The sequence below is a fragment of the Psittacula echo genome (genome assembly GCF_963264785.1).
Source record: "Psittacula echo genome assembly, chromosome: 4".
NCBI lineage: Eukaryota > Metazoa > Chordata > Aves > Psittaciformes > Psittacidae > Psittacula > Psittacula echo.
Genome location: NC_137738.1, coordinates 32,885,513 through 32,913,290, shown reverse-complemented (window position 1 = coordinate 32,913,290; position 27,778 = coordinate 32,885,513). Strand labels below are relative to the sequence as shown.

The following is a 27,778-nucleotide window of genomic DNA, read 5'->3' as shown; positions in this document are numbered from 1 at the left end:
AACACACAATGACTGTATTATATATTACAAGAGATACTTTATTGTTTTCATGCTGTGGATTTCTCTTAGGAATATGTGTCTAGTGAAGACAATAATTATCCTAGCTGTCTTCATTATAGTCTTTTATAGGTCTGTCTACTTATAGCATACACAGTATATACTTATACATATAGTATAGTCTTTATAGTCTGGAGACAGACTTGGCCTTCTTATACCTGAGAAGCTGAAGTGAACTTAATCCATAGGGAAATACAAACACTGGCGCTTTGTTGCAAACCACATTATTACATTGAGTTTTGTTATAAACCACAATTTTATTAAGAGCAATTTGTGCTGAAATTGGTCTTGGAATATGCAAAGATTAGTATTCTTCATCAGACAATCAGGCAGTGTAACTTCAGATTTAAAGAGAGGCAGCTCATGAAGCAAAGTCTGCTGTGATAAAGGAAACTGCAGTTCATGTCTCTGCTTCTTACCTCATGTTAAGACAGACGGACACCAAAAGCTCTGGAGCCTGGCTTCCACAGGGCATATTCTTACCTCTACAGGCTAGGGTGGCCAACTCTGAAAAGTCAGGTAAAGAATTATGTAACAGAGAAAATGGGAGAAATTACCTCTGTAATTATAGTATCTAATTATCAATGATGATATAGAGAAAAGTTAGTGTGAAAACAGCCATATTTTGTTTCTATTAATTCTTATGGCTTCCTGTTGATCTTTCAGCCCATATCAACCACAGAGGGCTTGATCTTCTCTAGTTTGTAAAGGTGAAAATCATGTAGAGTTGTGCCAAGCAGCTGATGTACCAAGTGAGTAACTGAGGGGTGGTGTATTGTATGGGGTCATTCTCCCCTGCATACCATGGACCCAATGTGCTAACCAACATGCACGGTGTCTGCTTTCATGAAGTGTCTGGTTGCAAGTGACAAAAAGTAGGCGGAGGGTCTGTTTGTTGCCTTTTTGGTTTTGATTTCTAGCGCAGGCTGCATCCTTCTCTGCAGTAGCTTCCCTCACTATCTATGGTAGCTAACCTCCAGTGTCCCCAAATTACATATCCCAGACACCTATGAATGAACAAGAGCCATGAGAGTACATTTCTGCAGCCTGGTTGTGGAGAGATGGCCACATATTTTCTTGTTAAAAGTCCTCTGAGGTTAATCTTTATAGCTGTTGGAGTCTTCTGAGCAAAAGGGGAATTCCTCTGGTGGAAGGTTCCCATCTGCAAACATGGGACATAGCAGCTAGGGAAGTGACAGAGGCTGAGTAGAAGGGATGGGGTGCAGGAGCAGCTGGGCGCTAAGGTGACCCCCAGGTAGCTGACACCATAGGCTGGGCTTGTGAGGGAGCCTTCAGCTGTGGTTGGAGCAAATGCATGTGGGATACTTGACTGCTAACCCTGGCATGTTTCTGTGGCACACACCCCCCCCCAATAACCACACTGATATTACCTAATGTGGGAGGCCGCTGTGATTATATACTAACCACACTGCTAGAAAATTATTAACCCTCCTATAATAACAGAGCTTTAAAGTGTTGCTTTTTATCACTCTCCCTGCCTACCTTGCAGCCTGTTTCAGTCCTCTGTACTTATTTAACACCATCTGTGGAGAGCTTTTCCCCTTGATTTGCAGTAACTTATTATCAGACTGTGAAATTGTTTTTTTCTCATTTCAGCTCTCTTGGAATTTTTCCTGTTTCTGGCTTTATAGATTCCTTGTTCTGAAGCTGTCTTGATCTCGGGTACCTAGGAGACAATATGTTTTTTTTCAGCCTTTTTTTTTTTTTTTTTTTTTTTTTTTTTTTGTGATTTGTGAGCTCCTAAAAGTTTGAAATGAAAGTCCATACTGTGGTACAGTGTAGTTAAGCCTGCTGGCATTAGGCTTTCTATTCATAGTTACCTTTCTCTGACCTCCTAGAAGCAGTCTGCACTCTATAAATACTGGTTATAAAGCTGTGGTTGTAGGCATACAAGTATTATATCAATTCCAGTGCCCCAGTGACAACAAAGGAGACCCAGGATGCAAACATAATCAAAACCACAGAATCTAAATGTAGCGTGAAGAACTAGAAAAGCCATTCTAACAGTCATGCTTATTTTGTTAGAAGCACTTTGTACATGTGCAACATATGTCTACTTTTTGTGAAAAGGGAGAATTTTCTAATAGAGAGTTATGACTACATTTCAGATGAGTCAGAATTCAGGTGCAGACCAGGTAAGTACATATGAAGCTTCCCTGAACATCTTGGTTTAACAAAATACATCACAGAATTATTTTCAAGAAATTCAACCCACTCCAAAGTCAGATTTGATAGAACCATCCCCAATTTCATTAGCTTCAGTAGGTGTGATTAAAGCAAAATAAGGGAAATATTCACAGTACTAATTTTAATCACCAGCACCTCGTTCTCAGTATCTCTCCAGTACTGAGACCTATTTCCTTAAGAAATTAGTGACAAGTTACAGTGTAGTCTGAAACCCTTTCTACTTTGCTTCAAAGCAATGTCTGTGGATATAATCACATTCATCCGTTCACTGTACTGACTCTTCCCAAATATCTGTATATACATTTAATGTGATGACAATGTGCAGCAGTTTTACATTCCAAGAAATAACTTCATAGCCCTCAGTCCTTACGGAGTATAGAGAGTTCAATGCCAAGGTGAAATTCTCAGCAATGAGAGGCCACAGTGTAGGCAATAAGCACTCTGTTCTTCCACTAATGCTACAGTGAAATATCAATATTGGGGAGACAAGAAATATTGATTTGGTTAGGCACAGAAGGATGGTAAGCAACACATTCAGTGACCACATGCATTTGTAATCAGGAAAATCTCCTTCCCTTTGCAAATAATTTCTGTCCACATAGCCCTTTGCCATAAATTTCATCTTACATAAGGAATCTATTTCATTTCAATGATCTCAGCATAGGAGACTTGGGGTATGCCCTAGCCGTTAATTTCTTCCACTCCCTTCCCATTGAATAGGTTGAAAAATGGTTTCTACATTGCACGTTAAAGATATAAACAATCTCCACCCTGATTGCAGCTGTCTCTGTTGTTGCTGTTTTGCATGTCCAAGTGCATCAAGGGAGGCTCAAGTCAGATGACCCTCCTAATGGAGAGGATGAAAATGAACTTCTGCTTTTATTCTTTTGTTTTTATTCTTTAGGGAAGGTCAAGTAGAATATTAAAATAATAATAATAAAAAAAGAGCATAAACAGCCATACTACTGGCATTTTCTAACAAATTCTGTACACCCAGACAGTGGTCAAACTCAAAGACTGTTTTCCTCATTGAACTTCTTTGCTTTCATTAGTGAATAAGCTAATAATCTTTGTAGGTTTAAGATTTTATTTGTGTTTTAGCATCGCAGTGGTCAAGACGAAGTCTTGAACTTCTATATGTTAAGTAGCAAAACTCTTGTTAATGCTACAGCTTGTCATGTGAATTCAAGATTCCCACTGAGAGATATTTCCTGATGTCCCAAGAGTCAATGTATCCGTATCATTCCATCTTGGAAGTTGTAGAAGAGTTTGCTAGATTCTTAATAGTAATAAGGCATTGAGTGAATTCGAACCTTTGGCTTTTAGACTCATTTTTGAGACACTAGGAATTGACAGAAAATATTGCATGTAGGAGTGTAAGTTTGCAGTAATGCATATTTTTCAGAGCAACTTGTTAGCCTGTTGTCTCTATCTTGGACGCTGAAGACTAGGCACCCAGAGTGATTTCACAGAACTTTTGAGTACCTCCAGCTGCTCAAGTCTCCTGCTGAAACCTAAATTCTTCATTTGGGGCTTGTAAGCCTGCCTAGACAACCCTGCTTGGTCAATTTGATCTGTGGGCTTTCTCCTGTCTTGGTTTGTAGCTTTACAGGATAACCAGACTGCTGATACACTTTTGTCTTTTGAAAGCCAGAATAAACATGAAATGCCATCACCATGCACAGCCCTAACCATCTCCCCTGCTCTTCCACTAACACAGATGTGACACAGCAGCAGGATTCTCCCCAGGCAAACCAGTCATAAACACAGTAACTTCCACTTCCTGCAGTGCAATCAAGAATGAAAGCGAGGTCTGAAATCCTCCTTATTTTCCATCTGTCATGCCAATCATCCCACTTCCTGACATCTTGAGAAGAGCATGAGGGGATAAATGAATCTGTGGGGTAGCTCCAGTGAATTCCCAGGAATTATGTCATGGGTGAATTTGATGCACTGATCTTTAGTTACAAATGCTGATCCTGGAAAAGAAAGGAAAAACACTGGAATGTTTGAAAAAAACCCCCCGGTATTAGCTAATAATAATGTCCCAGCTTCATTATAATGATAACACTTGGAATTAATAGAACTGATGGTGATTGGATTTCAGTTTATTTCAGCTGTTATTCTGCTGACATTCTGCATTGTGATAGAATTAGACATACTGTGATGGTTTTAAAGCTGAGAAGTACAAACATCAAAAAACAGCCATTAGCTGAGCATTTTCCTGTTGATCACTCTTCACCTGTAGCTGAAGTATCACAGTAGTTGTCTGTACAGAGTAGCAGCTAATAGAATTCCACGTCTCCTTCACATCTATATGGGAGATATGGGAGACTGCCTAGGTGCTGTATTTGTGTTATTGTATGTTTGTGTTCCTCACAGGCACGTTTCAGACGTAGGGCTCCTTGTTTTCCAGATTAACGTTTGTTCTTTCCTTTACTCTTCATCTCATGGCAGCTTCCTGGGGACCACATTCAGCAAGGAGTGTTAAGTTCATAGGGAGAAATAGGTACTACACCTCCTTGGCAGGAGCCAAAGGATTTGCTGAGGTGTGGAGGGCAGAAGGGCTGCTGTAGTTAAAAGCTGAGCTACTCTCTTCCACTGAGCACAACTGGGGTGACCCCTTCAGTCTCTGGATGGTTGAGGAGGGCTCAAAAGGGGCTTGAACATGAAAGCTGTTGCTATTGCTTCAGAGTTGCAATTTGGCAATACTTCCCTGGCATGCTGTTGCCTTGCACTGTGTCTGAGGCAGCAATCACAGATGCCTTGATTTGCTGCACAGTTCCTTTGAGCAATCCTTACTTAACTGGGGTTTATTGAATGCTCTGAGCTGGGCTGCTCTCTGCCTTTGTAGCTCAGGACTGATCAGCCTGTGGCTTTGGGTGTAGATAGCCTGTGACTATTTCAAGTGCAGCATCCGAATCTCAGCACTGCCCCATGAGCAGTAGAGGGCCTGAGTTAGAACCCCAGGAGTGATAAAGGAGGTACCAAGGCTGCTGGGGCCCTCTGGGGCCATGGTCAGCTTGCCTCATCCTGCAGGCAGTGACTTGCTTCCTAAAGAGATGCCGCTGTCACCTGCCTTTCAGCTGCACCTCTTGCCTTCAGCTGTCAGCCGTTCAGAGCTTTGGACCAGAATGGGTAAGCGAACACAAAACAGATGCCAATATAGCCTTACAATGTCCGTTGGGCTCAGACTCACCACCATGAGAATCATCCATAGCTGGTGTGAGAATTATCACATGACAGCTGCCTTTTTTTTGACTAGTGCCCTGCCTGACCAGAAGTCACTTCAAATGAACGTCTGCTCTGAAGAATGGTGTCTCCAACAAAACATTAGTTCTCTGACTCTATCCCATGGTTTGAGTACTGGAGGTGGACTTGATAAACTAAGATTGCGTCAAGGCCAGCAAGGCTGGCAATTATCCAGTTCCAAAATATTAAAGCAATAAAAGGATTAATGTTATGAATTTTAAAATCATAATTATGATCTGTTCTGCAAATTGCTTTTATAGCTTCCTTAATTCCCTACTATTCTCTCTTCTTTTTTTTTTTTTTTTTTTTTTTTTTCCTTTCTTTCCTTTCCTTTGTGGTTTAGGAGCAATTTGCTTCTACACCAACATGTAAATGTCTGCTTTTGACAAAGGAAACTGCTGATCTGGTGCATAGATTTCAGCCGTAGATGATTTTGATTCACTAGATCTTGGAGGAATGATGACAGATGTTAGCTCCTGTAACAGAAGCACTGCATAAAGCTGCTCTGAAATAGCGGTCAGATCTATACACTTGCTAATCAAGTCACAGTGAAAGTGCTGAACTTCTCACTCCTAAAGTGAGAAGGAGGTTTGAGAGGGGCTTTGGTGCTAGACTTCTAATTGTATCACCAATTGACATTTTTCGCATTCTTTTAGGCCTTTATAGTACAAGACACTGCAAGGTAAAAAAGATCTTGTGGATTCCTTCTGGAGGGGAAACAGACAGTGAATATTTCTATTTTGTAATGCTATGACCGTGAGCAAAGCTGGGCACCCCTTACTTTAACAGCGAGGCTTCATGTGGAGCTGAAGGCTGTTTTTACAATGTGTGGTATTTATATTTAATAGTGTGTTACAGTATTTACTGGTATTTGTTGATTTAAAATATGTTTATGATCTGTTTGCTTAAGAAGCAGGTATTCCTGAGTGCTGTTAGCAGAGCTAGCCCTTAGTCTGTGATGGTCAGAGCACTGACAAGTGTCACACTCATACCCAATTGTTATCAAAATTCTCAGTGTAATGCCCACAAAATGTACTGATTTTTACCAGTGTAATGAACCGCAATCATATTTTTGGTGACAATACTGATGGGCTATTGGCCACCTGAGCCTCCTGCTCTGCTTTGCACTGTCTTCTTCTTCCCTTCAGTGCTTTGGTTCCAGTGCAGTTTTTGCTTCAGCAGAAGAGTGTTTCCAAAGGGCAGTGCTAGGGAGAAGGTCTAATATACTGGAATAAGGAGGGGTGGCACCACCCAGTCTACCCTCCCCAAAAAGTCAGGGCTCAGTAGCATTACTGCACGTGGTGATACTCCAACACTTGGCAGCAGGTTCTCTGCATTGCTGAGGCTCTCCAGCATCACAGTTTTCCCCTGGATCAAGTGTGGGCACATAATCATATATCTATCAAATCAACCGAAGCATAGGATGATGACATTTGTGCCAGCTTTATGTTTTTATGTTGGCTTTATACTGACTCCGGGGGGAGAGACGTTACCTGACCTGGCACAAAGTGTGAGCAGTAGAGGCAGTGATACCTCATCTGGCATAAAACCTGTCAGTACAAAATGAAGCCATCATTTTTCTTTATTTGAATTGACAGCGTGAGTTCATTTTGGATAAGCACTTTCATCATGTCTGGCAACATTTCTGACAGAGTATTAACAGCCCTAAAGCGGGATTTACTGAGTTGTGAGACCACAAACTTACTGTTAGAGCTTGCTTTGATAAAAATGCAGGGAGCTACTGGGTGGCGGTTTTTACCAGGTTTCAGAATGCTCCTACCCAAAGCAGTTTTCTAGTTAGGAACAATTTCCTCCCTGAGGAAACAAACACTCTCAAAATTCCTTTCTAACCAATAAACCCCTCCCCAGTACAGAAAATCCATGGATTAAAGGTTCATATGTAACTTTTGACCCACTCCCCCAAACAAAGCCTTTTGTGTCAATGGGAAAAAGAATCCTTTTGCAGTGTAGAAAGTCAACAAGGCATAAATCACTATTTTGTTTGTCCTGTTGCTAGACATGCTGAACAAGAAACCACCACTGGACCTGTGAAATTCTCCCATTAATCCTACTGGAGTGATTATGCTCAATCCTCTAGGAACCATGAAAAATGTTTGAACATATATTCCACTGACTAAAATGTACTATTTTTCTAGTTGCAGTAACGATGGTGTTATGCACTAGCTCGAATACTTGAATTAAATGACTTTATGTAACTTTTACCTTATTTTCCAAAAAGGATTTGAAAATGGAGTGATTTAAAAACATAACATAGCTTCCAAACAGTAGAAGGCACTGGGTAAAAGTTTAGACTTTCAATACTTCTGTTTGCTAATGAATCCTTGGAGTAAACAAGCACTCTTTTACCCAGTTTCTGCAAAGCACTTGCCTTTTGTTTCAGACCCAACACACTTGGCTGAATGAGGTAATGCCTACATCTCCTAGGCCAGGAATGTATTCAGATTGGGCACTGAAACAGGGTAGGAGGATAATACCTGCTCTTTGGTAAACACAGGGTGAACTTCAGCTCAGCTTCCAGATTACTGTGCTTAGAGGAAACAATCGAGAGTGCTTGTCTGAACACAAAAAAATCACTTCATCAGTTGAGAAACCGGTTCAAAGCTTCACATAGGTGTTCTCAAATGCATTCAAAAACACATTGTGTATACATAAGTTTTAAATTAAGTGTCTTGTGACAAAATTGCATCGAGTCAGCTAAACACCACCCTGTCCTCAATACAAGTACTGATTTTAAATTCACACATTTAGAAGCAGGTGATGAAGCAGGTTTCCTGAGGTAAAGCCTGAAAGGACCGTTCTGGCCAAGTCATAGCAACCCTCCTTAAAATAAGAAAGAACCCCTCTGCACAGTGATCATGAAAACAGGTCTGTTTTCACCTAAGAAAGATCCTCTGCATCCCTAATATGACATTAGAATTCAGAGACATCAAGTCAGACAAACACAATTTTCAGAAGTACATTAAATAGTATTTATTGAGTTTGAAATTTCAGGGGCAAAGCTATAAACTCAGTCCCAGCTATTGACACACTGTGGCACTGAGGCCTCATGTTCTTTCACCCATTCAACAAATGAACAGCAACATGGAACATCATAAAGGCTTAAAAAAAGAAACCAACCATATACCCTCAGTTTTGAACATAGGAAACAAATTGAAGTCTTGTTCTCATTCACACAGACATTTGCCTTCTTGGTTAAACATAGTATGTTTTTACAGAAGAATAGACTTGTCCTGCTGATGCCTGGGAGAAGGTATGGGATGGTTGATGTGAAAGAAAATAAAACTATGGAGAATACTGAGAGCTCTTCCATAAGAGCACAGTGATAGCTGGATGGGTAATGCAGACTTCAGACTGCAAAGAATTCCTCACAAGAGGCAGAGATGTTACCAAATATCCACTTGGGATGAGCCCCTCTTCTTGTGAAGCCTTTGTGTCTGGCACTGATTCTGCGATGCATATAGCCAACAATCCATTAAGAGCCGACCTGTAAAATCTTATGGTAGAGGTTGCTTTCATTTTCACCATGGTGACCCTTCTGCGTAGTAAAAAAAAGGCATCACACAATATACACAGATCCATATCTACAGAATAAATGGCAAAAGAGGAAATTAGATACAGTGAGGTTTATGTCCAAGCATTAACAAACAAGATCCCTTGTGTTGATTCAGGGGTTATTCACAGCTCATTTAAGCAAGTCCTTTTCTCTTCACATGGGTTCTCTTGTTTTGCAAATGAGAGTCAGCAGGATGTCTCACTGTAAGAAACAGATGCTTGCTCTCCCTCAAACCATAGTCATGACCTTCAGGGAGGCAGGTTGGAATCTCCTAATCTTCTTCTTTAGTGCCTTTGAAGCTTTGATGCGACAGATTTTGGGCACTGGGGGAATAGGCCTGGAAGAGGCTTGGGCAGCCCCTGATTGTCTGACTGAACCTTCAGGCCAAATCAGCTCACTTTCATCCCCCTCATCATAGTCAAGGGTAAGGCTGCTACTGTTACTGCTGCCTTCTGAGTCACTTTCACTGGACTCACTGTCCCCAAAACGGTTAGTTGTGAAATCACTGACCTCCCCTTCGCTGGTCTCTGCGATGGTGGAGTGAAAAAGGGACGCGCACTCTGCAGAGTACTCAGAGTGGTCTGACTCACTTTTGGCATAAGCTCCATGGCGCTGACTCTTGGAGCGAGCCCTCATACTGACAGTGCGCAGGACACCAGCTCTCCTTGATGACTGCCTTGCTGCTCCCAGGCCAAAACTACTAGAGAGGCCGGCTAGATGAGCCTTGGCAGAAATCTCCACTGTGGACTGCCACTTGCGCTGCTTCTTCTTGCTGGCTGTGTCTGCACTACCCGCTTCAGGGGAATACAATTCTGCACTGGCAGAAGTTCTGCAGAGCTCTGGCCTGGATGGCACGGTGGGGAGCCTCACCTGCACAGGCAACAGGCTAGACTCTGAGCACGACCTGCCAGTCACATCACCAGAATATGAAGGTCTCTGCACAAGGCTCTTCGTTCCGTGTGGTCTTTGGGGCTGATTCCATTCAGCAGGCATCCTGGCAGCCCCATGGGACCCCCTCGCCTTCTCCATGCCAAAGGCTTGCTTCCCAGGCCGTAGTACCTTTTCACTGTTCCTCCTTTTAATCTTCACTGCCTTTGTTTTGGAGCTGGCAAACTTGACCCGGACCTGGTGGGATTCTGCAGGGACGAACTGTGCATGAACAAACTCACTCCGTGCCACTCGCTCGTGACCTCCGGCATTAGCCGATTTGGCATTGCCACACCGTTTGAAGGGCAGCTTTCTGGGTGGGACAGCTTTAGTGCTCCAAATGCTGGGGCTGGAGTCCTCCTGGCACAGCTGCGAGCTGGATGAACTGTGCTCCGTACTGCTCTCCGTTGTTTCTGCCAGAGGAGAGCCCCTTGCTGCTGACTTGGCAGGGTAACAACTATTCACAGCTGATGGCTCTGTGTCAGGCCGAGTGGATGGCTGTTCTTCATTCACACAGTGCATGGTCTCCTGCTGCTTGGCACATTCCCCCTCCGGCACCTCTCTCTGCAGCTTCCCTTCAGCTTTGTTACTTTCCAGAGAACTCGCTTGTTTTTCCAGCTGGCTACTGCTGCTGTTAATTTTCACTCCACCGGTGCTGGGGGTTATAATGAGTCTCTGGTGCATTGTGGCTGGCTGGCTCTTTGTTGAAACCCACTCACTGGCATCAGCCCGATTGTTCCCTTTGCATCTTGTCAGCTGCAGTAATTTATTGATATAACCCCCTGGCTTGGCCTCAGTGGTTGGCCTAGTCCTAATCAAGCTGGGACCTGTCGCACTAGGCATGGGTTTGCTGGGAAGAGCATGGAGGTCTGCTTCTGGGGATGTCCCCACTAGGGAGAAAAGGGGACTTTGTAAAGCCACTGCATGAAGGGGGCTTGGGTAAGGATACACATCAATGCCATTCTTGGAGACCAAGTCGTTCTGGAATTTGGGGTCCACGCTTAGCAAGTGCATGTCTCCAGCATGGCACAGAGGCAACATGGATTTGGGATCTGTCTCTTTCTGAAATCTAGCATCTGCTGGAATGAGTCTTTCCAAGTCACCTACACAGTGGATGAAAATAAACAACCTAATTAAATCAGAGACAATTACATTCAAACTGGCTTATGCTAAAAATGCTGTTTCAGAGGGATGTGCTAGCTTTTACTAAAATCAGTAGCATGAAGGAAGAAAATAGTTTCAGTCCTCCAAGACCACTGAATAACTTCAAGGCTTTTATTCACCTGAGCATGATGGAGATTAGAATGCCTTTTAATGCCAATAACAAAACTCATGCCTTTGCAGGAAATTTAAATTGTGCTGCTTGGATGAAAGTGAATCTGTGCATATATAAATGTTCTAGAATGTCACAGACTAACAGGAACTCAACCAACTAAACAAAAATAAGGGATTATTTTTATTTCTTAGCAGAGATAAAAGGTGATTCCAACAACCAGAAAGCCTGAAGCTGAATGTCATGTAAAATTATCCAGTACAACAGATACAGTTTTTGAACACAGTTTAAACGGTTTTTATTCCAGGATAGGATAAAGACTTCCTCTGGATATGTGACTGTAACTCAGAAATTCCTGAGATTTCCAGCATGCAGAGTCAAAGGTATTTTTTTTTTTTTTTTAAATTGACTAAATTTGATATCCAGCTTTTCCTACAACCCTTTTATACAAACCTTTTATATCATGTATCTTGGAAAGATCTATAGTACTCAATCAGCTGCTTTAAGAGGACTTAAGCAGACACTAGATTGTAGTGTTTCTTAACCTCTTAAATGCTGGAAGCTGTAGTTGTTTATTCTTTTGCATTCTGCTTCAGTAAGGCATTAGTAAAGAGAAGCACCCAACCCAACATTAAGACTCCTGTGTCCCATAGGTCACAGTGATGGTATTCTGCTTTTCCTTAACCCAAATCCAACAAAACCTCCTAACTGGATCTCTCATTTCATTTGATAACATTACCAGTCTCATGCTTTTCTCAAGTAAGTAATTTTTACAGTATTTAACTCCAAAAATAAATAATCAGAGGTTTTATTAAAAGGTAGAAAATCTGGAATGACATAATTCTATGTGTGGGTTTTTTAAAAGTCAACCTTAAGGACACAGGAAAATGGACTAAAGAACTTTTACTTTTACAGAGAAAAAAAACCCCTAAGGATAATGACTCAGGCAGATCAGAGGCTGATGGCATTTATGTCCACCAATTCAGATCTCTTAAATTTTGGAGTACTGTCAAGGTTGCTGTAAGTTACACTTGACTGCTGCACCTTGCAGGAGCATCTCCTGTGAGCTGAGAAGACAGGCTGTATTCTTGTGTGAAGCAACACTGTTCCATCCAGTCAAGTCATCTCGTAGAGCACTATGGTGCTGTATTACCTTTGGTACCAAGAGTACTGGAACCATCTGCAGTTGGATTTTTCTGTATAACAGTGCAAACTTCAGTGCCAACAAATCCTCAGCTAACGGATTTCCTGGCTGCTTCATGCTAACAGGAAATCCAACCATCAAATACAACCTTATATTTCACTTACAGAGACTATTTCTGTCCTGTGACTGGAAGCTTTTGAAAGACTTTTGGCATTGTCTGCAGTGTCCTACCTAAGACACTTACAGACCTGCTACAGCAAAGGTTAGGATGATGACAATTTCTCAAACAACGTATGTTCATAATGAAAATTCTTTAGGAAATCGTTGGCAGTGTGTAGTGGTACTCTCTTGTGCAAACAAACCAGGAAGGTGTCAAAAGAATGCTGTGTTTACGGTATTCCAGCAAGCTTTCTGCTTGCCACTGAAAGAAAATGCAATTGGCTTGTACCTGCAGTTACCTGTGGACAAAAGCTACGGAGAGGAAAAGAAAAATTTCTTCCCCTTTCCAAATGATGCTTTTCGGAATTAACAACTTGCCTCGCTTCCTGCAATATGGTCAACTTTGCAAGAATTATTTCTTCAAGACTATACCCACTACTACTTCACTACTTACGTTTCTCATGCTGAAGGAAGTAAGAGGTTTTAGTCAGGAAGAAGAGAGTTGGTGGTGGAAAAAGGAAGGAGAGCTGAAGGAGGTCTGCATCCTCACTCCCACACCCTACTTGTCATCCATCCCTTTTTCTGCTAGTCTACCTCCATATCCAAAAAAGCACAAATTCCCCGCAGTCTTAGCAAAATGTTGCAAGGCAGGAAAGTTTCTGACAGAACACTAAATCTGTAATCTGAACTTGGAATCCATGGATTACTAAACTCAGCTCCATGCCCAGCCTCTGAGAAGTCTTGAGAAGACTTTGCTTTTATGCTATAATTTACCACCACTGTTTCAGGTGTGCCTGCATAGCTAGGTACAGAACAGATGGTCTTTGCTACTGTTCTAAGCAAGCCAGAGGTGAGTTAGCTCAGGTCAAGAAGCTGTGGGAACGACTCCAGAGTGACATGGTACTTGAATTGATGTTCCCCATGACTTGTGTCTATAATGCAACCGTGACACATTTGGCTCGGTCACCATCAGAGCTGCACTAACACAAGGTTGCTCTGAAGCCATAGAAGGACCCAAAACAGGAAATGATATGATGTCACTTCACAGATGGGTAAACAAGAAATTTGGAATATTTGTCCATTTTGTCTAAAGGTATGATGCATATTCATGATTGATCATGACTGGTTCCTAGATAGCCAGTTAACCTTTGGTGTCTGTTATCCGTAACATAATAATTATGAAAACCAGAGTAATCTGAGTCCACATTAATTTGAAAAACAGGACAGGGTATATATAAGTATTATCATACACATTTTACAACAGATTGAGAAAACAGCCACTAAGTCTGGAAGTGTCTCTCCTTAGATTTCTGTAAAATCTTTCTCAGTAAAATGCATCACCTCTAATTCTGAATTCACCTTATATTTTTCACACATCCTGGCTCCTTCTTAGTAGGTATTTCAAATACTGCAATGTTTCTGATTTCACAAACAGGTAAAAAAGCCATAAAATTATCTCATCATTCAGTACAATTTTATCTCTTGCACTTAATTTTTTTTCCACTTCTAAATTCGTATGTTCTCATATTTGTTATTGTTTAAAAGTATCTGAGTATGGAAACAAGTTAAAGTTGGACAGTAAATGGTTTGGCTCTCAGGTTTTTATTAATTCTCACTTTGTATATTGAAAATGAGTGCTATATATTGATTAGGCATTGGTATATTAGGTCCTAAAAGTAATAACCAGGATTCTGCTCTTCTCCTGAATGAGCATCCAGTTCTGCAGTCAATTACCTGTGGAAACTGGTCTCGGCCGGGACTTGGCAGGAGTCCCAGAAACGTCTGTGCTAGCTGTAATCCGACATCCATCGCTGACATAGGCTCCCTGCTGTTGGAAGCTGGTGGTGTGCACAGTAGTTTCATCTGCAGACTTGGGTCGGTAATCAAACACACTGAGCCTTGCTCTAGGGTGTTGAGAGCTGGGCAACAGACTGGTGTGGGAGGAGGAGATGGACTCACTGTACACAGAGGTACAAGAATTGGAGAGTGAGCAAGAACCACCATCACTCAGGTCATAGAAGCCTGCAGAGTTAAAATAAAGAGGAAGATATTTCTTATTTGCAGTAACTAAACATGCTTTGTAGAAGAAAAATGCAGAGAATAAAATAAATCTTTATTTGCTATGTGCCACAGGCCTAACTTTATGATCATAGCACAGGTATACTCTAATTCAAACACCTTTTATTGGGCTTTTGCATATTTACTTAGGCTCTGAGCCAGCTTGGCACGCACATGCATGCTTAGTTCTGAGGGTGGGATGGGGTGAAGTGCAGCACCATCACGCCCAGTTCTTCACTGGAGAACGTCTTTGAGAACTATTATGTCTTACGTTGTTGTAACTTGTGCTAGGTGCATATAGGCACAGCTTGGATGGGAAAGTAGAATAAAACTAGCCTGTGATCAGAGCAGCCAAGTGTATGATACATCTAAGGGCAGAGAACAGAGGCCATTTTTCCTCTCCAGGTCTTGCAATCATTGCCAATTAATTACAGAAGCAATTTGCACACAAGTCCTGAACTTAAACACTCAACAGAAACCTGTGCTTTTATACCCACTTTAAGTATGAGCTGCAAATCTGTGTGCTGTAAATAAAAAAAAAACCCAAACATTTCCTTGTCTCACTGAAGACTTAAGGCTTTTCAAAATTCTATTTAAGTATTCCCATTGTTCCAGACTCGGCAACAGAAATTAGTCTTAACAGACAACCTAGTTATACAAGTCTGCAGTACAGCACGTCCTGTGAATCAGACCAGGAACCTGAAACCCACTCTGAGAGAGCTTTAGTCAGCAAATTGTTGGGGTGGCTTTTCCCGGTGTCTTTTAATAGCGCTGTTTCATTTTTATATAAGTGATCAAACATTCAATTGGCCAGAGCACTGCAGTGATAATAATCTTCAAAGCCTTAATTAGGTTCAGGACCCTTCTTGGATTCAAGCAGAGCACTAACATTAATTGGTCTCCTTCACTTCTAATAAGTACTCTAGCCACTTTGGCCAATGGCCATTCTACACTGGACAAGGTAATTAATAAAACTGTCTTCTCCTCCTGCCATTTGTGGCTAAAATATCCATTTTAAAACCAAAATTGAAAAAATAATCCAGAAATAATACTGTTTGAGTGTATTTTCCAACTAAATCAACTTTGCAGGAAAATTCCCACCAGCTCTGTGTGTTCTGTGCCAGATGGCTATTCTCCACCTCAGCCATGGGGCACTGTTTCTGACCAAACAATACACTGGGGTTTGCTTAGCAGTTGACACCCTTCAGTTCTCCTAGCACTGCACCCCTGGGAATAAACAACTAAGTGCACATTACCTGAGCTGGGCCGGCTGTCACTATCCAAGTATTCACTGGAGGTTTTACTGACATCCAATTTCAGCTCACTTATCCGCTGGTCTAGCTGATCCAGGTGGCTTTTCAACCCGACATCCTGTCTCCTCAAACGAGACTAATTCACACGTCAGGGGAAGAAGGAGGAAATGAATAATAATCACAGTTAGAATCTCAGTGGCAATACATGAATTCAGGCCATCTGTGCCGGACAGATTCTGCTCTCATTAAATGTTTTGCTTAGCTAGGGACTGTTGCAACTCACTCTCCGTAATAAGACTGACATAATGGAGAAGTACAAAACATTCTGTTTCTCAGTATATATCATCTTCTGTCCAGTTGAACTTGTTCTCAAAACTCTTCATACTGAATATACTTATTTTAACCTCTGGGTTTTTTGTTATACCTACAGCAGGAACTGCATCTCTAAAGACGATGGCAATCTTTTCACTAATTAATGTATTATTATATATTCACTGCATTTTGCCATACAGTGCCTCTGTGCAGAGGATGAGATAAAGGTCATGGAATGTCTGCATGAACTCAAGATACCACCTGATGAAAGAAAACCGCTGTATGTAAAAGTATCTTATTGCCACACAAAGTAAAAGCAGCATACTCATTTCTGTAAAACCCTTGGCTTTGATGACATGTCTTTATAGTTGAAAGCACAAACTATGACACCTATTTTGCTGAAGGTTTTCCTTGTATGTCTCGTGGCAAGGTATTCCCACACATTTTATGCAGGGAGAAGGTGGCATCTGAATACTTCTGCTGTGAAAATGACTTTGTTTAAAATAAATGGTGTCTCAAGCTTGTGAGCAATCCTTCAGAAGCCAGCAACAAGGTCCTTTGCCTTCTGCGATCACTGACCAGGCTGACCTGAGGTAACAACTCCCACAGTTGCTCCCCCAGTACTTATGCCATCATCTCGGCAAGGCAGATGGCCAGGCGATAGGTACCAGCCAAAGAACCACAGTTGGTTTCTGTCATGGACTTCTCATGTGGGACTTGGCAAATTATCTAGGCTCTGTTGCTATTTAGGCAGCTTCTAATTATATCACACCTCACTATCCAACCAACAGTACTTTACAGAAAGGTGGTCTTTTGAAGTTGGTTGTAAAGTTGTGCTCACAGACTTTTAGGGGACAGGTTTCCACTCAGTAATGGCAAGAAAAACATGAGTAAGATTCTTCTTTATGTGTATGTTTCAGATTTAAAAATACAAGTGGCAGTTCTAGCAGCATTTCCAACCCCAAATCTGCAAAAAATATAATCTAGGTCCCTTAAACTAATTAAAGTAATTAAATGACACACAGAAAATCAAAATCAGTATGAACACATTTTTTCACTCTGCTGTCCTTGTGTTTGGATTATTGAGGTTTCAGTATCTGCATTTTTAGGCTTTTCCATAACTATAAGCACTAAAAGCAAGGAAAGCTAAGATCCTGAGGTAATCAGTAAATGATTAGAAACTGGAATTTGAGGAAAAGAGGAAAAAGACAGATGTCTTGAATCTCACAAGACAACTGTTACAGCTGGTGATGCTGCTGAGAAGAATAAAAAAGTATTTCTAGCATGCTGTTATGGAGAACTAGAGGAACATATAAGACACAAGAAATAAAGCCCTTTTTGTTAGTGTCACACATATAGAAAGGTTTAAGCTCAAGAGGCTCATTACTGCTTCCTAGGAAAAACTGTGGTGATTTTCTCTCTTCCTGTTTCATATAAACAAAAAGGAAGTGAAGAACTGAATAATAAAGGAGATTTTCTATCCCATTTGAATGATGAATGCATGACCTCCTCAGTACTTCTTTATTTCCTTTATAGTGAAAAAGCAAAAACATGCCATACCTCCTCCAATCCCACCTACTCAGGAAATCACACAGTTCTGTTTTCATGGCTGGAATTAATTGCTTAATGATTAATGTTTTGCCAGCCAATCCCTCAGTCTGTGGTTTCTGATTAATGACAGAGAGGCCACATGGCTCTCAGGTATTCAAAGATTATTTATTACACCTTCAGGTTCTGTCTACGCTTTCACAGCATTTTAAGCAACACACATGATTTACATCATCGTTTTTAACCCCTTTATGGTGTCTCACACAACTGGGTTTTTGTGTTTCCGGCAGACTTTGTAGCTTTTATCTTTCAGTTAACTCCTTCTGCATTCCAAGACAAGAGGCATTCCTCAAACCATTTGGATAAGGATGACTTTTCCGGTGTGTTTGCTTGAGGTTGTTATTGCTCTAATAACCACGCTAAGCAGCACCCAGAACAATAAACCCTAAACACACTCTTTCTTAATTCATAACATGAATTTTACATGAGACAAAACCTTGCAGGTGAAACCATCTGTTTGCTTTGGGCAATGCAGCTGTGAAGACTTCTGCACAATGCAGGACCAGACTTTCCAAATGAACTTGTACTATCAATGGCCTACAGTTTTTGGGACACAAACCTGGATATCATCATTCATTTTTTCAGAAGGAAAAATGCTCTCTAAATAGCAGGTTTCTTTAGGTCAAATTGGACCCTAAATCAAGGCATAAAAACCCACTGCTCATACTCCACTAGTCTTCTCAACTATTAATATCTTCAGTTAAAGGGAGGGGCTGACATTTTTTTGTCATAGATTAGCACCTGGTAATTTTATTAATCCAACTGTATTTTGGAATGGAGAAATGATAGCATTAATCTTATTTAGTTTTGCACATCTAAAATCTATTGTCTTTTTGCAACTGATGGTGCAAAGCTGTCAGTTTCAGAGGAAAATTAATCTCAGCTAACCCAGTCCTTACTCTAGAGTAAGGTGAATTCCTTATGGAACCACCTCTTTCCTGCAGTTACACAAACTTTAAATTAGTTTAATATATAAAAAAATAATAAATCTGAGTTTAAAAGATGTTTTCTTCTATTTAAAACTACCTAAAGGGGGTGTGTGTGTGAACTGAGTGGTACCACAGGATACTGAGTGGTTCGTTTGATTGGTACCACAGGGTATGGAGTGGTTCATTTGTTTGGGTTTTCTTCAGCATAATGTATTCTTTCTCACATATTTATAACATCATAAGCCACCTGAAAGCTTGCAAAACAAAATAATCAGATTCAGATGATCCAATTTTTATAAACTTACTCTCTGAGGAAACAGCTGAGAAAATACTGGATGCTGCAGCCTTAGATATCTATTTACTTTGACAGTGAAAGTATCATAGATACCTTTGTATTTGTTCGAATTTGCACCTCTTCTATTTCCTCTGTGTCATATCGTTTGGCACCTTTGGGATCACTGACAGTAGATGGCATCACTTAATGCTGCTTCTCTTCTGCTACAGAGAGTTGAGCCTGTCTACACCATATAACTTGCAGCTTCCAGAAGAGCCCCTGGCCACCAAAAAGAGCCACTCTCTGGGGCAAAAAAGGCTATGACTGCCAGAAGCAGCAAAAAGCCTGCAGCCTTGCTGCCTATAGCAGACTGCTGGAAAGGCCAGCTGCTGGCTGTCAGTGGTACCCGTTGTTGAGGAAGAGACTAGGATGTCAGAACGGTATTTGATGGCTCTGCTCCACCCAGTCCCACCAGTGGCACTTGGCTCCTTAAGGGTACTACCTCTGCTCTTCTGTTATCACCTTACCATTATAAGAGAAGCCTGGCTTGACTCTTAATCTGCCTTGTTTTCATTACTGAGATGCCCTGAGCCAGCTACAGCTGATATAGCTTCCCCATTTTATGTTGCAAGGACCAAACTTTATGAATTAAACCATGACCATGCTAAAGCCCAGGGCTATAGCCCTGCTTGAAACTTGGATCAAGATACACTGCGAGGCAAAGCTACATTTACATTGTTAATGAGTTTCTCAATCTGAAAGCTTATAGAGCAGCAATCACATACTTTATCGTCCATGGGCCAAGAACAACAACAACGAAGATCCAACACTCCCTGAACAATGCTGTGCTTTGCATTTTCTGTTGGTTTTAGTTTTAACTTAACTTCCTGTGATCATGAACAGAATTTTAAAGGGTTTTGAGTGCAACATGCTACTCATGAGCCACTGAGAAACAGTTTTCAGCCTGTGACAGCTGAGTTCCTAGGATCTGTGGACTACTTCTAACAGGACTGTGAAAGAGCCTGTTTTCAACTGGATCTACTTTGCTGTTAAGCAGCTTTGACGTATGCACCTCTGCTCAATTACATGGTTGCAAATGCAGTGGAAAAAATCACTAAAGGTACCAGGTATGCCAGCCTGAAAAGCTTCCATCAGCCATGGGTCAATTGGAAGAGCTTTGTATCACTTCTTTAAGTACAACTGTGGTTTTGCTGAAGAACCTGCCCATGGATTCATGTAGTTCTGAGTCATTCCTCTCAAGCTTTATCAACACTTCCCTCTCAGGCACCCCCAGAAGACATTTTTCCCATATCTGCACTGGCACCTACTGGCGAAATCCATCCCACTCCGGTGGTATGTGCTGTGTTACCCTCATCTGCGCATCTCCTGCTTTTCTACAGGCAGCAATTAAAGGCCATCTTTTCCTTCCATTTTAACGGCTACTTTGGTGCTACTGGTGCCTTGAAAGCCTTATAAGGTGCCAGTGAAGTCCTGACAAGCTAATTTTATATTTTCATATTTGAAAAATATATAAACAAATGAGTAATTAAAGCACAACAGCTGACACGAAAAAAGAACAGTCACTATGGTCAGAGGTCATTGGGTGTTTCTGTTAACCCAGTGGCCCCAGACAGGCAATAAATGCCTTTAATTCTTTCATTTGGTTAAAAAAAAAATAAATAAATAAAAGTAGAATCATTAGTTAAAATTATCAGTGACAGGTAATCAAGTTGTTGGCAGTCCACTTGTCCTGCATTTCTTACTTTAATCAAGATATGCCCGCTGCTGTGTTTTGACACGTGGTGGCTAGGTTTCCCTGAAGGTTCAAGCCAATTTTATTCCAAGATACTGCTTGATAAAGCTGTCTAAGGGAAGTGAATAACGTTACTGTTTTCACACCTGATTGGTAACTGATGGCCAAGCCTTGCGCCAGTACAGGGAGGGAAAAGGCTCTGAATTAAGTCTGAGTTTACTGAAGTGTGTAATTGCTCATACTAGAGATTAAAGCTCTTTACCCTTTGATTGTTGTCTCACCTATGAAACTCATTTCAGTCACAATTCAGAATGTGTTTTTTTCTTTCACAAAACCCCCGTGTGAGCGGTCAGGGTGACACTTCAAATACAAGGCCTGGCATTCATTTCTTCTCTTTTGATCACCCAGTCCGTGGCAAGAACAAAGTGCTCTTGGCTCACAAGCCCCTTCCTCACAGACTGACTCCCACCGGCACATAGCTGTGAGAAGCACATAGGTGTACACACGCACACCCATACTAAACCCCTGAGCGCTTTATCTATCTCACTCTGTGTGTCTTTCGATCACCTACTGAAGCGGCTGCTGCAGTTAAAGAGCCCAGCGCCCACAAGCGTGACACACGGATTGCTGAAGTTAATCATCTGCTCCTAGGCTCCGATGAATGAGCAGCGCCGAGCAGCAACTTCTCCCCAGCGCTCCTCCTGGCACAGAGCCCTCTACCAACGCCACGCTTTTCGGGGCGATGAAGACGCGCTCAGGTGAGATTTTCCCTGAGGAAAACAAGCGACCGTTATAGCGGCTGCGACGGGGACAGGCGCGGTGGCCGCAACTCGCCCCAGCAACCATACCCGGGCCCCTTCGCTTTCACCTCCCGGCGCGGCAGGAGGAGCGGCAAGGGCAGCCGGGGCTCCAGCGCCCTGCCTGCTCTCGGCTCCGGAACAGCGTCTGCATCTTCCGAGCCGGGTGTTGGGCAGCTCGGTGCAGGACAGCCCGGAGGCGCTCTCTTCTGCCCTCCCGCCCTCAGCACCGCGGCCCCACAGGATAGCCCGAGCCGGGTAACGGGCCCCGGGGGCAGCGGGGCGTCCTGTCTCTTACCAGCTGCTCCTTCAGAGCGGTGAGGGTGGCCTCCAATCGGTGCTCTTTGCTGTGTGCGGACGGGGGCTGGTCTGCTCCGCACGCCGCCGGCCGCTGCGGCATGGCCAGGGCGGCCCGCACCAGCTCCCGCTGCTTTTCCCGCAGCACCTGGAGCTCCTGGAGGCCGGCCAGGGCCGCCTGCAGCCTCTCGCCCACCCGGCCGCGATCCCAGCCGCCCGCCCGCGGGGCGCCCAGCAGCATCGTCAACGCTTTGCCGCGACACCGGCCATGGCAGCGGGGCGAAGGGGATGCGGCGGGACTGTGCCCGCCCCAGGCCGTGCCTGCGGCGAGGTTCACCCGCTCCGCGTCCGGCACCGGAGCGAGTGAAGCGAGGCCGCCGCGATTCCTGCGGTTTTGGAGGAGAGGTGGGGACGGGGGAGGGTGAGGAGGGAGGGAGGGAGGGAAGTGCCGGGCCACCTCCCGGGGTGGATACGCGCGGAGAGCAGCCAGTGCCTGTGCGCTCCCTCCGCCCCATGCGGGGCGGCCCCTACTCGGAGGCAGCCCTCGCCTGTACCCCACCCCGAGGGGGGCCGGGTGCCCGCGGTGCCCACCCTCCCCTGCAGAGGTAGAAGGCAGCGCCGGGCGAGGGTGCCGGTCCCGGCCGGGAGCCAGCTCCGGGGATGCTGCGGAAATAGGAGCCGAACCCGCCGCCGTGCTGCAGCCGTGCGCAAATGGGGATGATGCGAGGATGTAGTGCGGAGAGCGCTCCCAGGTATAACATTGCCTTCACCAAAACGTGGTGCTTGTGACTGCATCCCTTCCCTTCTTTGCTGATGTCTCCTGTCAGGCACAGCGCTGGCACTCCTCACCTTGCTTTCCAGAAACCGACCCAACTGGGATCTAATTGCAAAATTTTGCTGTCTTGTGCTGAATTGTTGATAGTCAACGTGTGACTAAGCCCCTCAAAAAGTCTTTTGAAGGGCTCAGAATTTGCTTTAGATGGGACCTGGAAACACAGTTGGTCATAGAAATCCAAGCCTATGGTGCTGTTGCTACCAAGAAATACCTGTGTTTAAAGCTCCCAAGACAGGCAGCTTCAGCTTCTTAGGAGGTAAGCAGGCAGCAAAGCCGGTATATATGGTCTGTAGTGATGCAAAAGAGCAGAAGCAGCTCTGATAGCAAAAGCCTGATGAACACAGTGGAGACCATGCTACAGGAGACTAATTTTCTGCTGCCTGCACTGAAATAGGAAGCATTTGTATCCCACAGATCTTGAGATGACTTTATACCATACTTGAGAGACTGAAAGAATTTCAGGGAGAGATTGCAATTCTCCATGAAGCAGTGAGCACACACACCCCCCCATCTGTCCATGGCTGTCTTCTCTTCACCCTGTGGTGCATCTTTAAAAGCTAGCATATTTTAACTTGACTTTGTGCTGGGATACACAAGTTGGGTGAGTGGGGACAAGTTGATCTGTCATCTGTTCTTCAAGTAGCATTCTTTCAACACCATATGTGGTGCCATTTCTGCCACGGAGAAAGCCCTATCAAATCCAGCTTCTGCTGAGGGGTGGGGGGCAAATTATTCACGTGTTTGTTCTTCAAGACCATTAATTGGTGGTCCCAGTCTTGCTTTCACCATGTTACAGCTTTCATGTAGTTTGAAGATTTGAGAACAATATTTATTCAGCAAGGTTCAACTGTGTTGGAAGGGCTTCAGAGAGGTCCTACTCTGACAAGTCAGGAACAAATATTCACAAATGTCTCTAGCTGCAGATGGAACTGCAGGAACTGGAGTGGCCAAAGGTCACAGCACTACAGTGCTTAGTTAAAGTGTGTATGAGGTATGACATGAATGACATCATCTAAAGCATGTTTTGTTTTGTTTTCCTTTCTCTTTAATGAATATGCCTCTGCTCTTCTTCCCCATTCATCTCTGTCAACTTCTCTGTACAGAGCTATATCTACCTGAGTGCCAGGTTGACAGAATACTTCCTTTACAAGCTGAAAAGAAAAAGAGCTCAAAACTGAGATGCTTTGAAGGTGCTGACAAAAGACAGCATGAAATGCTATCTGTCACTTCTCCTATGGAGGGTGGCAAATGACCATCATTGGGTGGCATATGGTAAGAATCTTGTAAAATGCCATTGAAGGTATGAGGAGCTGAAGCGTTTTTGTAAATCACTTGGCTTGGCACTTGTTAAAACAGACATACAGCACAGTTCTTTATTTTATTCAAACCATGTTCTAACATGACCAAATACAAGGCACTGACTCAAACGCTGGTTAGTAAATTCTTGCTAGTAGAATTAGATAATATAAGGTCATATATCTTTTTTTCTTTCCCTCCTTCTTTTACAAGAACCTGTTATCCTTTCCTCTTTGTTCTTCCTCTTCTTTCATCTTTTTTATCTTTTCATTCATTAAATCCCAAATGGGCTATATCAAGGCAGTTTTTTTATTCTAATCAGCTTCCTGATTATCCCCTCTGTTGTACTGATTGCTTTCTTCCCCAGAACCCTTGTTATGTCACTTAATCTTTTCTGATAACTCAACAAATAGCTTGTGTTATATGATTTCTGGAGAAGAGAATAAGAGGTGTGAATCGCCTCCAAATTTGAAACTATGAGATTACGTAGGATAGTAGTAACGGTAAAGATGAAAGCTTCATGTTAGGGACTTATAAAACTCCTGTTCCTCTTAATGTCTGACAGAGAAAAATGTTGATATTTATGCTCTGTAGCTAACATCACATTTTGCTGCTTAGCTTTAGTATAGTGAATCCTAATTCTGACCTGTAGGTTGTGCTTCTCAAGGACCAAAAGGTTTGGCTATTCACTTCTGTTACTTTAATTCAATTAATTTTAAAGACACTAATCTTGATTCATACAACAGTGAGAATAAGATTTCTGGTTTCCATCTACAGATCCTGGGGTAAATTACAATTTACAAAAAAGCTGTAATAAAGGAATGATATGGTTGTAAAATTAGACACCAAAACAATAGGAAATAGAACAATTTGTCTACAAAACCTAGTTTTAGGTCCTGATTTGTATGATGTGATCACACAGTGTTGTTCCACAGATCTGTTCTTTAATAAGTGTATACAATGAAAGATGAGTGTCAGTGAGCAGCTACTCAATATCCTCTGTCCTCATGCTCCAGCCCATGCCTTACTTTCTGCAGATCATTTAAGCTGTGCACTGCTGATAGAATTTCCTTTTGTTTTTTAAAAATATACTTAGAATTCTAGCTTTTAATTGCCTTACTGTATGCATAAACAATGTCTTTACAACATCCCAAAGGGTATAAAGCTGGTTTTGTTTTCTAGGAGGGGACTGAGGCACTGAGCTTCCTTTCAGACATGCTTATGCATTTTAGGTACCCATTCGAGATGCCTTTGGCCTGATTTTTCTGTGTATTTAGAATTATACCGTTAATGTATATCTATTTGATTGTTCCAAGCAGAGTTCCCTTTGACTACAGTTGCAGTTTTGAGCACTCAGCATTTTGGTAAATTGAATACTGGGCATTTTAATTTGAATCCCTATAAAAAAGAGGAACACAATTAGTGCTCCTCATATGGAGCCAGCTTGGGTGTGCCTGCACCTGTGGTAGAGACATGCCCTAGGAGCCTCATGAACTACCAGAACAGAGGCAGGTGTTATTTACATTGTTTGGCAAATAGAGATGTACAAAGAGGTTAACCCTTTTATGCAGGATCGAGCAGGAAGTCTGTGGTAGGACTTGAAAGTGAAGCCAAATCATTCATGTGACCACAGAAATGACTTTACGCCCTGTTTTGTGGGTGCATATTAGCCAGTTTGTGTGGGACTAATGTTAAGAGTAGAACAATTTGTATTGACCTCCAGATGTGCTTAAAAGAAAAGTAGTTGAATGTCTGCTTTGGATGAAGTCCAGAGTAAACAAAATGCTTTTGTATACCAGACAACTTCAAGAGCTAAATTGCAGTTTGCTTTCCACTTGTGCTTATGTATTGTTATTAAAAATAATTCAGAGGATTTTTTGGTAGCATTACCTTGTGGAGGCAGATAAAGTCTCCCCATGTAGGCTTCAGTCTGTGTGTATTTCAGTTGTGTCTTTAGCCTGTACTGACATTGCCATGTGTAGCAATAGTTGAGGAAGAATCTGCTTGTTTAGAACTATATCTTGACATGACGGAAACTCAGTGCGTGTACCAGCATCTTCTCTTTGCCAGCCAGCCTCTCTGCCCTCTGTACTGTCCTATTGTTCCTGGGAGCCTCTGAAGCCTTTTGCCGTCAATCCCACTGAGAATATCATGCACAAATACTGTCTAAGGGAATCTTCTGAGCTGTTGACATCTGGCAGATGTGCAGAAGGTTAGTTGGAGGATGCAGAGCAGTCACATGTGGATTGAACCAAGCCTAACACAAGCCTCAAGACAAGGTAAGTGCAATTCTTGTTCTTACCACTACTGTTAGTTGCATGCCCAAGAAGAAGCGTACTTACTGAGCATATCCCTGCATCCAAAAGGACTGAGGCACTGCTTAGTGGTAAAAGGTTCTGCTGCAATGTGGGATGGAGCCATCTGCCATTTTTTGGAAACGTTAAGTTCAGCCATTAAGAATATCCTGAAAATGGACTAAACCCTTACATTGTCCACAGTGGGTAGTGTTAGTTCTGAGCTAGCACGGTTTCTCAGAGAGTGTACAATATTGTATGTCCCTCTGTGAGGTGACTGTAGGTAAATTTGCATCACCCAGGCATTCTGTCTAACTAACAGAAGGGCTGCCTTTGAAAACATTCTTCTTATGGGCTGATGTCCTAAGTGTTACTATATTTAATTAGTAAGAAGCAAAACACTGGTGGGAAGGTTTCTTTCTAGAGTTCAGAAAATTTGTTTTAAATTTAAAAAGATAACTTTTTGAACTCTAGTTTACATGTTAATGGATAGGGAAAAAGAAGTGAGAATGCAGCTGACAGATACAGCTTCTGCTACAAAACCAGATTTGAGTTGATGGAGGTCTTTAGAAAGGAATCTTCTAAAAACACAGTAAAATCCTGCCTTCAGCTACCAGGGATTAGGAGATGTCCATCTGGTTTTGTGCTTATTTCTGTTTTTTTTTTTTTTTTTTTCGCAGGGTTGCAGATTGATTCTCTTGTGACACTCCCAGCACAATGGTGGGGGTTGCTGGGAAGGGAGGAGGCTTTGCTGAGGATTTTTACAAGGTTAGCATGAAAGTGCTCGTTCTTTCCTGTTTTCAGTTTATGCCCTCAAACTGAAATATTTGTAACTAAAAGCTCATATTCTGGGCCATGTGAAAATGTCCATCAGTCTGCAAATAGATAGGCAAACTGGGGAGGGGGTGGCACAGGTGGGGGACTCAAGAAGCACAGAATATACAGGAAAATGGAGAAAGTGGTGGGGACCAGAAATCCAGACAGGCAGAAAGAGTGGCACACAGTAGCCAGGGTGAGTCTGGGGATAGAGTCCTGAGAGTTAAGCCGGAAAACAGAGTCAAGGGCATCTTCAGAAAGAATGGGAGATGTGGGAACCTAATGGAGAATGGGAAAAAAAGATGCAATTTGGTGTGGCTATAATGGCTTCTTGACAGGGATCTTGAAAGCATTTCCACCCTAAATTAACAGGGAAGAAGTCAAAGCACAAAGAAATCGTTTGAACTGAAAGAGCTCTAAGTTTACAACAGATTATAACCAGAAGTTCCTGGAGGGCACATGCAGTGAGTACAATTGACCTAGGGCCAGCACTCAGAGAGCTGCTGTACCTCCTCGTGGTCATTGACACAAAGTTGGTGTAAAACTCTTTGGGAATAAAGGAAATTTTAATTTGGCTTCTCTAAGAACGAGATGCCAAAAGTGGATCCTGGGTACTTCTGCCATGGGAGCTGAGTCAGAAGGCTGTCCCACACATATAGGAG

The 27,778-nt window shown here is 42.6% G+C and overlaps 1 protein-coding gene across 1 annotated transcript; it reads right to left on the bottom strand.

The window, feature by feature from the left end:
- Positions 1–9,319: 9,319 nt before the first annotated feature.
- On the bottom strand, positions 9,320–22,312 carry DACT2 (dishevelled binding antagonist of beta catenin 2; the record flags this gene model as incomplete). The annotated part of the gene is made up of 4 exons (XM_080614835.1): positions 21,877–22,312; positions 15,909–16,041; positions 14,329–14,616; positions 9,320–11,121 (listed from the first exon to the last, which is right to left on the bottom strand). The coding sequence occupies exons 1-4, from the start codon at positions 22,114–22,116 to the stop codon at positions 9,320–9,322; spliced, it is 2,463 nt and encodes an 820-aa protein (XP_080470961.1). The 5' UTR covers positions 22,117–22,312.
- Positions 22,313–27,778: the final 5,466 nt, after the last annotated feature.